The 15,150-nt window shown below is 37.8% G+C and overlaps 2 protein-coding genes across 2 annotated transcripts; one reads left to right on the top strand and one right to left on the bottom strand.

The window, feature by feature from the left end:
* Nucleotides 1–80: 80 nt before the first annotated feature.
* Nucleotides 81–9,457, top strand: Ac13E (Adenylyl cyclase 13E). The gene is made up of 10 exons (XM_066289295.1): nucleotides 81–457; nucleotides 968–1,196; nucleotides 2,258–2,392; nucleotides 2,447–3,651; nucleotides 3,703–3,966; nucleotides 4,026–4,240; nucleotides 4,293–4,479; nucleotides 4,541–4,658; nucleotides 4,930–5,089; nucleotides 5,145–9,457. The coding sequence occupies exons 2-10, from the start codon at nucleotides 1,045–1,047 to the stop codon at nucleotides 6,867–6,869; spliced, it is 4,161 nt and encodes a 1,386-aa protein (XP_066145392.1). The 5' UTR covers nucleotides 81–457; nucleotides 968–1,044; the 3' UTR covers nucleotides 6,870–9,457.
* Nucleotides 9,458–9,499: 42 nt separating this feature from the next.
* LOC136342985 (muscle M-line assembly protein unc-89-like) lies at nucleotides 9,500–13,631 on the bottom strand. The gene is made up of 5 exons (XM_066289315.1): nucleotides 13,420–13,631; nucleotides 11,630–13,149; nucleotides 11,514–11,574; nucleotides 11,370–11,417; nucleotides 9,500–10,447 (listed from the first exon to the last, which is right to left on the bottom strand). The coding sequence occupies exons 2-5, from the start codon at nucleotides 13,127–13,129 to the stop codon at nucleotides 9,612–9,614; spliced, it is 2,445 nt and encodes an 814-aa protein (XP_066145412.1). The 5' UTR covers nucleotides 13,130–13,149; nucleotides 13,420–13,631; the 3' UTR covers nucleotides 9,500–9,611.
* Between the last annotated feature and the right edge of the window lie 1,519 nt (nucleotides 13,632–15,150).

The raw sequence follows: 15,150 nt of genomic DNA, 5'->3' as shown, positions 1-15,150 counted from the left end.
GAGATAGATAAACAATTCGAAATTGCTTACAGAGAGGGCGCAGTTTTGAACAGCTGATCCTCCACTTTAAACGTCAGATTCGTCACGCGTCAAAAGAAAAAATGTTTTTTAAATAATTGTACGATCCGCCTGTAAAATCCATATGTAATTAGCAATTTTTAATAAACTGGCAGTCGGCAAATGCAGATTTCTTGTCGTCTAAACGCTCCTCGAATGAACGACCGTCTCTATTACTTATCAACGAATTTTAATAAACGCCCAAAATCGTTGTTTTGAATAATGATGCATGTTGATTTTAGATTGCCAAACAGTTTTATTTCTATCAAGTTTAGGTCTTGAAAGTATTATGCCCATAGCACAGATTCTGGAAATAAAGCTTACTCAGGGGGTCCTGGATCAGTGTTAGTGATTCACCGGGTATGGAAGTGAGGAATAACACTTAAATCGAATGGGAATGGTAAGCACCAAAGTCTGGAAGTTTTTATGGCACTTTTGACGAATTATGATGCCTCATGGACTTGCAGGGACACACAGGAGCTACGCATTTCATTTCCTCTCTTTGCTCTAATATTTTTCCCTAACCTAAAATCTCTCATAGCTTTGAGATACACTCACACACTTGTTTATCTCTAAGAACTAAAAGCTACTCAAGCAAAGGAAATTAACTTTACTCTCATAATGAAATAACCAGATAATCTGACAGCAGGTTGTGCTATGCAAACAATATTGTCTGATTTATTGCCCTTGAATGTTGCACTATTTGTAAAACAACCTTTGTGTGGCACAGTGTAATTTATGCTTTATAAAATTAGGAACATTGGTTTTCCAAAAACTCCAGCCAAATTCCTGGAATTTATGTGCCAACTAATGTTTTTGATGCCAAGTTGTATAATTCATTGTTATTAGCTTAGGATTTGAGATTTAACCTGCTTTCACATATAGTTTTACACAAAAAATTGCTCTTTAGGCGATAATCTCTGCGTCAGCCTAACCAATTTCTTAACAATGTGATTAAGAACTAAGTACAAGCCTAAAACTGTAAATATGCCCTCTGAAGTAGTCAATTCAGTTGGTTACTTGAAGGCAGAGGTGATTCAAGATGACCATCCTTCGGACATTGTAGATGAAGAACAAGTACAACTGTCTCTGGACCCCAACTTTCAGGTCATGTTGGCGCAGATGTCCAGGGAATCTGGGTGAGTGTCTCTTGTGAATGTACCCAAAATGCTTCCAAAGATACTAGAGGTAATGATGCTTGATTTAAGTAAAAAAATTTGCTTAATGCCCAGAGATTTGTAAGTGTAATGTTGGATCTACTTTCAAATTTAATTTTTTGATTTGATTGATTACCATAATAGTAAAAAGGCAACCTGAAATACTTATGTAATTGTTTAAATATCTAATGGATTTGTATGAATATTAATTAATGAAATGTGATTTATCTTGTTTTAACTTTTTTGTACTATTTTACTTTTTAGCACTTAATTCATACTTTTTTTGATAGACTTCCCTGTCTAGATTTACAAAGACATTTGGTGTGCATTCAAAAGAGATGTTTAGAGATCAAGCAATACAAGACTTTTAATCTACAAAGGCTGCTAATACTGAAACGATTTTTTACGTTTAGTCAACCATTAAACTATTAGCACTTTTCCTATGATATTTTCAATAATGGTGTTAGTTTTTGTTTCTTTAATTATTCTAAATGTATTACCCTAGACTTGATCAAGTTGTTGTCCTTACAATTGTACTCTACCAATCAATCAAACTCTTTCTTTTCTAGTCCAATTCACATCATCATGATCTCTTTACTTATCTCCAGTTTTTATATATCATTTGTCTGGTCTTAAAATTTATATGGTCAGACTAGCCAATTTGCGAATTTTCTGAATCACAATTCATATATTTGTGACACAATTGAATATATTGGCACCATGACTTCTGAACCCATAGATTCTGATATCTCTTCCTTTATTGAAAGCGCCACTACCAGTCTAGCTATAAAGCAGTTCTAATAGGGCATCAGTGTATAGTCTTTTATATCCTGAAAATTTAGCTCATCACTCACTTCATGCCATTGTTATAAATTTTATGATCTGAGAGCCAATTAATACACTCATGGATCATGGATTTATAGTGCATCAAAACTGATTGCATATGTTAAAAAAAAGTTCCAATTCACAATACTTGAAATATAATTTTCGCTATGTTGAAATAATTAGGATCTTTGCAACAGAACCTTTCTTGCCTTTTTCAGGTGTTGGGGAAAGTTCTTTCCTATTCCCTTTGAAAGGGCCTCTCAAAAATCCTGGTGGGATCCCACGTTCGATTCGGAAATACTCGAAGACCAGTACAAAAAAAGTGCATTTCCTCATTATAGATTTAAACTTAGGTAACATATCTAGAATTGATTGTCTAGCTAAACAAACAATAATCATTGTTTCAGATATGCAATTTATTACTCAATTTGCGAGTCAGTCTTCTGGTTGATCTACTTAATTTGCCAGGGATTCCTGATCGACTTTTCTAGAAATTTAACACTTCAAGTGATACTCTTTTTTATACTCTTGCTTTACAACATATTAGTTCTCTTTCTAACGTACACAAAGCTGTTCCGAGAGCACATTTATTCAATATCGCTGGGTTATGCCATATGCTCGGCCACGTTAAGTTTACTCTTACTGATCCTATCCCCAAGAGGACAAATTTGTCTCTGCATCCAACTATTGATATTAATTTACTCTTTGATACCTGTAAAGCTTTACATGGCCTTAACTTTGGCTATTTTATACTCCATTAGTTTTGAGCTGTTGGTCAGTGCAATTTTCAGACCGGCCTCTGATGCCGAGACGGTTTCAAAAGTATCCGTTGTTTTTGTGAAGATGTTGTCTTACGTCGCAATACATCTCATAGGTTTGCACATTTATTTGATGAATAACGTTCGAATGAGGCAGACCTTCATGAAGGTGGGACAAAGCCTTTTAGTGAGGAAGCAGCTGGAATTGGAAAAAAGACTCAAAGAAAACATGATCCATTCGTTGATGCCTCCGAGTGTGGCGAACTGGCTTCTGAATGAAGACGAAAGCTTCGCAAGGAGACCTTCAGGGGAGTCTGGGAACAACGATCTTAGATCGCTATTTCGGCCTTTTAACATGGACACCATGAACGATGTTAGCATTCTTTTTGCTGATATTGTTGGATTCACCAAAATGTCCAGTACGAAAAGTGCGGAAGAATTAGTGGAAATATTGAATAATCTCTTCCAACGATTCGATGATTTATGTAAAGATCACTACTGCGAAAAAATATCCACTTTAGGAGATTGTTACTATTGTGTGTCTGGATGTCCTAAAGCTAGAACAGACCATGCGCAGTGTTGCGTTGAAATGGGGCTCAGCATGATACAGGCGATTAAACAGTTTGACCAAGAAAAACACGAGGGGATTAATATGAGAGTGGGAATACACACTGGGACTGTTTTATGCGGGATTGTAGGTACCAAGAGGTTCAAATTTGATGTTTGGAGCAATGACGTATCTTTGGCCAACAAAATGGAAAGCACCGGAAAGCCAGGAATGGTTCACATTTCTGAAAAAACGAGGACTTTTCTCAAAGATCAGTATTTGCTTGAAGATGGAGATTGCGTTTCCGGTAAGATTGCGTTTCTGTTAAGTCGTTGATTTTTAACGTGTTTCATTATAGGATTGAAAACTTATTTTATTCTTGGAAGAAAGACGGACAATTGTCCTTCGTATCAAGGGAGCTTTCGCTCAGAGGGGAGACAAAAGTATGCAAACTCGTTGCAACTTTTCGTTTCTCCTCCCACCTCCATAACCTCCCTGTCTCCCCATTCAAGACCCAGAGTCCTTTCTTGTGATACCACCCATTTAAACTCGCCTCAAAATAAAAACTTTCTTTCGCCGGATTCGTGCATCATGAAAGCCAGCAGTTTGCCGAGTATTTTAGGTAAGAGCGCACATCTTTCCCTGCCTTATATATCAGTATTAGAAACGTGCTTCTTATAGATTCAGAGAACGAACAGGACCAACCGGACAGCGTCACCGTGGAAAGCATCAAAACACCTACCTCAACCGCGAGCTCAGGAAAATACTCAATAAAACTAAAGAACTGGAAAATGCCAAAATTTATGAGAAAAACTAGCACCAGTAGTAGTAAACCGGATATTGATGTGGATTTCGTTTCTGGGGCAACCGATGCAAGTGAAGATGGATATCAACAAGTAATAATTCAAACCAGAAATAGAAAAACGTTATTACTTTGTACCCCTTTAGGTTCCGGCAATAATCGAATCTATTACATTAAATGGCAAGAAAAAAGACTCGGTAACAACCTTAGCATCGAGATACGAAGACTGTTCCATGAACAAGGACACTATCGACATTAAATCGTACATAAGTCATTCAAGAAGCGATATCGGCGCGTTTGATTACGGCCCCGGGGTGGAATTTATCAGGGCAGGTTGGTTCGTAGTTTGCACTAAATTTCCGGTAAATGATGATTTTACAGTGACTTTTTACAGGAAGTTACAGAGGACAGTACGGTAAAGGGGATCTATCGGTGTTGACCAGGACGGGCAGTAGCAGGTCACGAAGAGGCAGATCTCCCAATCCCGATGGTGGCGTAGAACCATTTGAAAGGTGAGTTGGGGAAGTTTATCAGAAATTAGTCAAGAAGTGGTAATGCTACTTTAAAATTTTGCGTCAACAGCATGTCCCCAAATGTGTTTTATTATGTTCTTCAACGATATTGTGTACGTATGACTGGGTACTCTCAGGATGCAATTTTGAATAAAATCAAGTTAAAAACGATTTGTTGAAATAATTCCAAACACATTTCTTAAGGGTAGCATTGTTCACCACTAAATTAGCCCGAAACAATGACCCCAATGGGCATCTCTTATTATTTTAGGGCAAGGAGCGCCACGGTAACGGTCGGCAATTTTCAAAGACCGAAACGTTCCTTCGACGTCCCAAGCAGACTTTCCAGTATGGCGATGCTGGACGAAGAATCGTGCCATAGTAGGAAAGATTCGGGAATCAAAAGCAATAGCAGGAAAAGCAGCATACAGGTGAGATTACGAGTGTAATATAAATCTCAGTTTACTCAAGATTTCTTGGTGGTAGATCGACCACCGACTGTTACACCAAGATCGATTGCAGCATCGCGTTTCGGGTTACTATACGTCCAGTCAAATATCCATGAACTCGATTCCTGTAGTACCTAAACTGTCCACCGTTCCTCCACATGGTCCCTTTTTCGACAAATACGGCGCTGGGATTCAAAACCTGCGCAAGCAGTCAGATAGACAGCTAATTAAATGCGTCCAAGACAATTCGAATTCCCAAGGCTCATACTTCATAAAGCCGCCCCTTTCGCGTTGGACTCTGTTCTTTAAAAACGAGGACATGGAGCGGGATTATCGGGATAAAGTGCACTCGTTCAGCCATCAAGAGAAGGCGGTGGACACTCTAGCGAACTCCCGTTTCAATACTTACGTAGATATTTGCGTGTCTTGTTTCGTGTTCCTTATAGTTTCCATTAGTTTGGCCTTAGTGTACGAAGTGACGGCCATATGGTGGGGGACCTTCGTCGTTTGCGCCCTCCTGCAGTTGTTGAATTTAGGCCTGTGCCTGGTTTCGGTGGTGCGATGGACAGATCGAACGTGTTGGTGTTCCAGATTTTTCCGTTGGAACTTTTTCGGCGCCATTTTAGTGAGCATTCCTATGTTATCCGCAGTTATCAATTTCGCAGCAAATTTCACTTTGAAGCTTCATCAGTTGCATTTGTTCACTTATCCGCTCTTCGTAGGGTTGTTACATTTTTGCAATTTTACTCAGCTGAACTGTTGGATGAAAAGCAGCATTGCTACGGTTTTAGGAGTGGTTTTTACAGTCTTTTTCGTCGCCAATCAGTGTCAGCATCCATTAGAAAATTCCCTCGTGGCCGCTTACAATGTCACCAGTGTCGGTGATAGCAGTAGGTGTTACTACAAAAACTCGAATGTAGTCCTCAATTTGGCCATGCTGTTGATCTTGGTGTGGTTTCTGAACAAGGAATTCGAGATTGGGTATAGACTGAGCTACCACGCAAACTACGTGGCTAATCGCGACAAAAGCTACGTGCAAGAGCTGAAAAACCAAGCAGACTACCTCATTTACAACATAGTTCCTGAGCACGTGGCGGAGCAGTTGAAAAAGGACGCCAAGTACTCAGAGAATTTCAAGGATGTGGGGATTATTTTCGCTAGTATTGTGAACTTCAATGAAATGTACGACGAAAGCTTTGAGGGTGGACGCGAGTATCTAAGAGTGCTCAATGAATTAATAGCGGACTTTGACGAGCTTTTATATAACAAGGACGAATACAAGGATACAATAGAGAAAATCAAGACTATCGGGTCGACTTTTATGGCGGCCAGCGGCCTAAACTCGCAAATGCGCTCACTCCAGCAAGACCCCAACGAACACCTTTGCGTCCTAATGGATTTCGCCATGGACATGCAAAACGTGGTGGAAAGATTCAACGAAGATTTGCTGGAGTTCAACCTGATTATTCGCATCGGGTACAACTTTGGTGATGTTACTGCTGCGGTTATAGGAAACACCAAGTTGTACTATGACATCTGGGGCGATGCCGTCAATATTGCCTCGAGGATGGATAGCACAGGAGTCAATGGAAGGATTCAAGTTGGAGAACACTGTTTGTCTGTACTGGAAAAGAGGTTCGAGTTCGAGCACCGCGGATTGGTCTACGTTAAAGGGAAAGACAATATGAATGTTTATTTGCTGAAAGGTAGAAGGCAATGTGAGGAGGAGACAAAACAGCAGTTGGAGCTTCCAGAAAAGTGAAAAATTGGTGTGTATAATTGCTGTCAAAGGGCTCGTTTTGCTGTGATGGAAACACGTTTGTAGGAGGTAAATTCACATGTTATGGAATAACACTAAATCACTCGAGCGGTTTTAACTAATGGCGCGTGGAGACACCCTCGACAGTGCGCACGCAGTACGGTCATGTGACCGCCTTTTTTTTGACTTGTTGCATTATGATGTTTGGTAAAGCATTAGACAGGCGCACTTAGCTTTCGCCGTCCATATTGCTGCACTGAATGCGCACTGGGCGGGCACCTGAATTCGCCACAAATCGATCTTACTAACAGTAACTTAAGGCAAAGTTGTTACTTCCCCAGATTTTACATCAAAACCCACGGAAGCTAAATAATAATAATTAAAAAGTAATAATCCTGACGCATTTGAGTGATGGTGTAACGTCGAAAAATGCCCATAAAAATACCATTAATACGGTATTTTCAATGTAAATGGCCACGTAACAAAATTATTTTGAAAATTTAGTGTTTTGTGTGAAGAGGATTTTCAATTTTAAGGCTACGTTTCTCAAATTGTTGATTTTTCGTAAACGTAAAAAATCATCAATATACGAGAAAAGGTGCTTTTTTTATGTTTTGTAATGCTTCTATAGCGTTAGAGCGGCTGTTTTAAGCTGTCGATTTCGGAGATTAAAAAACAAAGACAGGGGAAAAAGTTAGCCATTTTGCCGCATTAATTGTTTATTACGGCACAATCTGCGACTTCTGTTGGCTGGTTGCTTGGTTCCTGCAGTTACCTCATTTTCATGAAGCATTCAAATCGTTTTCAATGCAAATTTGATCTCCATACAATACAAAAAAGACAAATCATGTTGAAAACTTTAAAAATGGTTAACGTAAAATATTTGCCACAAACTACGATCTCAAAACTAATTCAATTTCAAATTCCATGAAAATGTAGGAATTTTTCATGGAAGTTTTCCCTATAAACTTGAAAATTTCAATTTCGCGTTGAGGCCTTTGCAGATCTTCAGTAAGGTAAGACGTAAGAGGTAGTAAGTTTTCCCTTTTAATGATGTTGTGAACATCAATAATGACATCTGTTATAGTATCCCTCTTTAGACTAATTTTTTAATATAAAAAATACTTTTTATTTTATATTTTCAAAACTTTAGGAAATGATATTTGACGACTTTAAGAGTAATACCATAATAAGTCGAAGTGGCGTATAACGTAAGAAATAGATTCACCATTTCTTGCGACATATGACTTACTTCGCGCGCATAAACGAACTAATTAATATGATTAACACTTAAGTTTTAATCATATGTTTTACACCTTACAGAATTGAAAGCCTGCAAAGACTTTTACTTTCGGCTTGATCGACAAACCCAGAAATGTATGTGTGAACAATACAAAGTTCAGAATTCACAGTCGTGTTCGTTTTTAATATTTTTGAATTGTGGGACACAAGGTGGTCGCTTTCGCAATACGTATCGCCCGAACTTAACTCTTGACGTTGATTGGGAAATAACCATAGTGCGAATTCTAAAAGTGATCACTCTGTATACCGAAATTGCCTGTTACGATATTTTCTGGTACGCATGTCCAACACGCACAAAATCTATTTGTAGCATCACATTCGGTTTCCAAGTGACTCAAAATCAATTTCCTTGAAGGATACCAAAGATGGCCAATGTAGTGCTTTTTCTTCAATTTATTATCACAAATCATCACGTGTATCAAATAATAAAAAGAAACACCAAGTTATATAAGAGTGCATTTCACATTATACTACTTACTTCAGCTTTTATATAACTATAAAACGTAGGTATATAGTAACTGTGATAAATTTTGTTGCATTTTTTAAGTACTGTTCTTTAACCAAAGTATTTTGTTACTTACGCTGTTTGTTTGTGTATATTATATATTTTATAGCAGGTATTTGTGCTCCTTCTCCCCGATATTGTACCAAACAGACCAAAAAGCGTCTTATTGAATGCCTTCCATTCTTATATTTAATATATTTAAGGTGTAAAGAAAACTTGATATTGACGCGCGGTAGCTTTAATAATTGTAACAATACCAGCTTGTTCCTAATATATTTATAAATTACTTATATTTAAAATTTACACTATGAAATTAGCGATATTTGTCTTTATATATTAAATGGAAGATTATTATCTTCAGAATTTCGGGTCCAAACTGATACAAGTAGAGTGGTATGTGAGTACTTCACGATAATTTACTCATTTACAGCGAATTATATTAATGTTTAACCTTTACATAATGTAATGTAAATCATTGTCGTAAATTATATTACATATACATTGCTATATCATTACATAGAGCCATTTACACATTAACGAATAATTATTATTAGACATTAAGTTAAAAGTCACGTTTCTGTTACCACGCTAAATGTTATATACTCTGTATATAGTTGTTATTTTTGTTGTAATTTGCCAAATTGTTGCTTTCCATTTCTCTTAAAAGTGCCTTCTGCTCTTTTCGTTTTACTTTCAATATGTTACAGTGTTGTTATTGGTTGAAACGAATGCGCACCGTCCTCCTGTAATAACGTCTGATGAATAAAGCCGTATTTATTAACAACCCTTTCCCTATTCTCCCTCAGCGCGCGGTTAAATAACACACTTTGTCAACTTTTAATAACTATATTTGGGGTTACAGACACCTACATACCAAAGTTTATAACAATTGCCGAAGATCAGCCGAAAAACCACTCATTGAAGACCAAAAAAAAAATTCAATTCCACTTCCTTCTGTCCTCGTTATAGTAGTTTGGGGGTCGAATGTTAGGAGGGTTCACACTAGGATGACGAAAGGGCAAAGGCTGTTGGGGGGTAAACATGCTCATTGGGGGGTTGACGAACTGCATGGGAATGGGCGGCGGAAGAGGGGGGCTAGGAACGTACCGCCCTTGGGCATTGTTGAGCCTATTCACGCTCGCCCTGAGTTGGTCGATGGTCGACGAATTGACTCTGAAGGCGTCAGGTATCATCGACTGTTTTCCCAGCAACTGAGCCGGAGTCAACGAGGCGAGCGATTGGGTTTTCGGTATCATCGAATAGAAGTCTGCCTCGGTGACTTGAGTGCTCACAGAGAATTTTAGTAAAACCTCACCGGCTTGAACAGCACAATTAGAATATAACACGTTTTTCCGCTTCAAACACTCCTGACACCTCGAAAGCTCTTTGTCGGTTTGAGTACTGAAAGACTTCGACGAGGACTTGATTGCAACAGAGGGGTCAAGAAACAATTTACCGTGAGACTTGGGAAGTGAATTGACGTCTTTCTTTGGGGTTTCTCTGAGCGGTATTTGTGCGGTATCTTCACATTTAACTAATCGCTTCTCAATTCCAATTCGATATAACAAAAACTCGCAGCACTTCTTGAAGTCCACATCGCCGGACGTCTTTATTCCTGGGGTGGTAAAAGGAAGTTGAACCAAAGGTTTCCGCAGCAAAGGAGACATAGTCATATCCGTAGAGCAGGCGTAGGAGCTGGATTTTTGCACCACCAAGGGGCCCGAAAATCTTCTTTCATTCAGGATTTTGACGGCGTCTTGGCAACGTTGGATTACTGGAAGCCATTGAGGCACATCAATGGTTTAGTCATTATATTGCACTGATTATAACACTAGCGGAATTGCGGGTCCACTGTCACCAAAACAAATTCGAAAATTTCTTTTAGGAATATACAGGGCTGGCAAAAGCTACGAATTAGAAGGTATGTTCCGACAGAAGGAGTAATTGATTCCGGACCGTCAGAAATTTGCGCAATACACCTTGGGACTTTTGGCGAATGTTTCCGTGGGAACAGACCTATGCAAAATGATTTTTTGTCCTCTTTCGGACACGCGTAAAAGCGAGATGCGTCATCTCTGTCTATTGAATATATAAGAAATACAACAAAAAAAAATGAATTATCTACAAAGCGATCCACTTTATAGTACCAAAATTTCGCTAAACGATAGGCAACGTTACTGGCAATTCATCATGCAAATTATATTTTTAATTTTATGATAAATTCTGCTCTGTGCTTCCATGAAGCAGACAGTACACTTCAGGGCAGATAGAGGAAATTACGAAATTGTAGAATAATCGGCGACGTAGTTAGATTCTGACTCTAGAAGCAAAATTTTAAGACAGTTTTAAATAAAGTATAATTGTTATTTGCAACTTTTGGGGAAAAATAGAGATCACTTGTGAACAAAATTAAATAAATAGACATGACCGTAATTGCTTTAGAAACACAATAAATTATTATTTTAATGTTATCTATCATTTGATGAAGGGGTTGGTTTGGTATTAATATAAAGCAAACCATCCTGTATGTAATAATGTAACGATATCTTTTCTTACGTTTTCCTTACATGGAAACTGGTACAACACGAGCGGGCCTAACCTGAACAGGAAAGAAACACTTTCCACCTCGAAATGATATTTTTTCTTCGCCAACCCTGCAATTAATAAGAAATCACAATTTTCATGAATTAACTTACCTTTGACTTTCTCCTGCAATTTCGCCGACGATGTACTACTACTACTCACTGCGTAAAAAAATACAAAAAAATTAGAAAAGGCACTCGCCTCCCTACCCGACGATAATAAAAAAATTATATACTAAGAACAAAGTAATATCACACCTTGAGGCTTAGCAGTAATAGCCAAGAAATCACTAAGATTAATCTTCTTATCTTCATACAGCTAAAAAACCAGAAGGAAATTAAAGTGTTACAGTGAAATACTGGAATTTTATTACTTTGGTTGCTTCTTGGGGCTTCGGTATTCCGTTTTCTTGGGTGTTGACATTCAATGCTGGAGCTCTGGTGACTGGCAAAGATTTGGTGGTTGGCGGAGCTGAGCCTATGAAGAAGCTTTCGTCATAGATGTCAGGCTTTGGTGCTACTAATATAGGTTGGGGCGTGAAGAACTGTGGTAGAGGTGTCACTACAGGCATGAAATTAGTCCCAATATTAGTGCTGCTAGAGGCCATTGGAACAGCTGGTGCAGATGTTGGATGTGTTTCATTTAATTTGGCCACCAATTCTTCTAGGAAAGACTTCTTTTCGTCTCTGCGTTGCCTTTTGGGGCTTCTTGAACTGCTCCTTCTTCTCCTGCTTAATGGACTATCTCTTCTAAATCTCCAATAATTTTCACGACTTCTTGACCTAGGGAAATGAGGACTCCTTCTGGTAATACTGCGACTCCTAGATCGCCTCCTTTGCATTGGACTTCTTCGTCTCAGAGGGCTTCGAGACCTTCTTGGAGACCTGCGCCTGGGAGGGCTATATCTTTGCGGACTACGTCTTAACACGGGGCTTCGCCTCAGCAGGTGATTTGCTCTCAACAATGGGCTCCCCTTCAATAGAGGGCTGGTCCTCATTGCAGGGCTCCTACGTGCAAAAGGGCTTCTCTTCCTACTTCGATCCCTACTATTTCTAGGTGTCTTAGATTTTCTTTTTTTTGGTGTTTTTTTAAGTTTTGTGATGCTGCTAGGTGACGGCTTTTTGCTAGAGTTTTCAGTACTAATTTGTGGACTGATTTCTCTAAGATCAGTACTTTCTTCCTCAGACTTTTTGCAGACTTCCTCCATATTAAACTCAAGTTCCATACCAGGTGGCACTAAACCTGTTTGGACAATGTCAGTAATTAGTTTTTTTTCTTTGTCTTTAGCAGTTTTGATTTTGTCCCGCTGAATGGCTTTTCGGGTCTTCTCAGGATCTCTCCTAATGTCAAAATTATCAGCATCGACATTTCTTTCTTTTTCCAAAGGGGTCTTCTTGAAACTTTTCGAATCTTCTGGTTCATGGTCAGATTTCTTGAACTCCACATCATGTTTCGTATTTCTCTTCGTCTTTGTCTTTTTTTGTTTGAAATAGAGTTCTGAAGGAGACTCTTTAAAATGCACTACATGGTCTTTTTTTGTTCTTTCCTTGGGACCATTATCTTTGATGGAGTTTTGTTCATTATTAGTCTCTGCTACATATTCAACATCTTCATCCACAATATCTAAACCAGCCATAAAATCTTCTTTCAGGAAATCATCAAAGAAGTCCTCGGGGACATCTTCATCCCCTTTTTCTTCATTATCTTTATGTGTCTCAACAACTTTGGAATGGAGTTTCTTTTCACTTTCATTAAAAGGCTTTGTGGGTACCGGCAGAACCACTTCTTCTTTCAATTCAGGCTGAGCAGGGCAGGGATCTTCTTTTTCATGTGAGACTTCTTTGGGATCCGAAGAAACAGATTCAGCTTCCATTTAAGCACTTAAAAGCACCACTAACGGAGAGAAACTGTAGATAGATTAACGCGATATAGTATGTAGAGAAATAAAGATAAAATTAGTATGACAAATGAATTAAAGCCTTAAATGCCGACTGGAAGAATGTTCTTCCATCAAAAAAGGGATGTGAGGGAGGCTTTATGGCAGATAAGCCATATACATAAAATCGTTCCTGAAATTGCGATATTCGTTAAACCGGATTATCGTGAAATACGAATTTTGGAGACCAATTAACACATAAAGGCATAACGTCCATTTTTAGTCACCTTTTTGGCTTTTGGTGTGGTTGATGGTTACTGATGCTCCCCAATAATCAAACGTCTTACATTGTACAAAATCTGAAGTTTAAGACAGCTATAATAACCAGAAATCCACCACACCATTTATTTTAAAAATCGACGTCTCGAGGAAATTCCTCAAAAATTGAGTAAAGAAAAATTGAGGGGAACCTAATAGTTATTATTGGCATTGACAAATACCAAATTGACATTACCAAATGTCATCATTGCTGCCAAACTTACCAATTGCTGCGTTACTGGTTCTTTAACTGAGTAAAAACGGTTGTGATGTCACGAACAGCCACAGCCAATTATTTACTTTAATAGAAATAACGAACTTCACGAAATTTACTCATATATTCAAGTTTTAAACTGTTTATAGTGAAAGTAACATAAATATGTTGGTCACCGCCTAAGCAATTAAGAAACTAGTTAAAAAGGGTTTTGGGTACACCTACAATACCCACATCCTTTGCTATACGTGCTGAAGATAAAGACAAAATCTAAGAATTTTGCCATTTTATATAACTCTTGAGGATATCAAGCTAGTACCCTACACGAAATATAATCAAATTCTTAAGTGTGATGATGCAGACGGGCAAATTTCTTTAGAAGTATTGCATGAAATAAAATAAAATACCATAAATCCTGATGAAAATATGTCAAAATATGATAAATAAAACTTACCGATTCTGAAATTAACATTGGAGGTTTTGCAGCTTAAATTAAATTCCTACAAAGCGAAGAATAGCAGCTGCAAGACTTTTTGGAAGCAACAGTCTCAGAGTATGGACGACAGATTGAAAATTTAGAGGTAAAGTTAGACGGTTTACTGTTATGAAGTAAAAGGAATCAAACCATCTTACTGGCAAACCATTTTGAAACTGAGAGCAGTCATTTGTTTTTTTTTTATTTCGCATAATGAAGACAAAATCTTCCAAAGTCTACTATGACAAACACTTTACAAATGAGATAATGGTATTAACTAATATATCGCTGAAATAATTTGTTTTAATTCTTTCTGAGAAAAGTCCAGATGGTTCCTATAAGAATTTCGGAAGTTTCTCCTAATAAATGAAAAAGTAACGGCGATAGAATTAATTTTTGAATGTCATCGCCTTGTACGTAAGAAAATGCCCTAACATGCTTTTATACATAAAATAACTTTCAACTCGGTTAATAAACTATAGAACGAAATAAAAAAATTGTGTTTTGTTCTTTCTCGTTTTCTAGAAAATTAAAAGTAATTTAATAAAAGTTTTTAATAAAAAATAAAATAGAATCTGCTTGGGACACACTGTTTATTAATTTAGGTAAGAAATTTGTCTTCGTCACAGTGCGTATTATAACGGAAGTAATTTCTTATGACTTATGGGGTCGTCATAATTTGTGAAAGTTGGGTTTAGTTTCGCTAAGTTTAAATTAATCATTGGCCCCTACCGCGGATAAATCTGATTAATTGAAAAAGAACAGTTGATAAGGATCAATCAGGTGGATGAGTCCAGAGCTCTAAGAGTATATAAGAGTAAGAACGAAAGTTTCCCTCCAATGAAATTGGTCAACGGAATTTTTTGACCAATCACGGTCAGCAAAAATTTCGTTCCTGTGGAATTGGACTCGGTAATTGTTTCCGAAAAGCCTCATAATCGTTTCTTGTTTTGACAAAGACTTTCTATTTTGCATCCTGCTTGCTCTTAAATAATTATCGGTCCCTCGCCA

Source organism: Euwallacea fornicatus, chromosome 13 (genome assembly GCF_040115645.1).
Source record: "Euwallacea fornicatus isolate EFF26 chromosome 13, ASM4011564v1, whole genome shotgun sequence".
NCBI lineage: Eukaryota > Metazoa > Arthropoda > Insecta > Coleoptera > Curculionidae > Euwallacea > Euwallacea fornicatus.
Note: the sequence above shows the minus strand (reverse complement) of the source record. Positions and strands in the feature narration are given on the sequence as shown.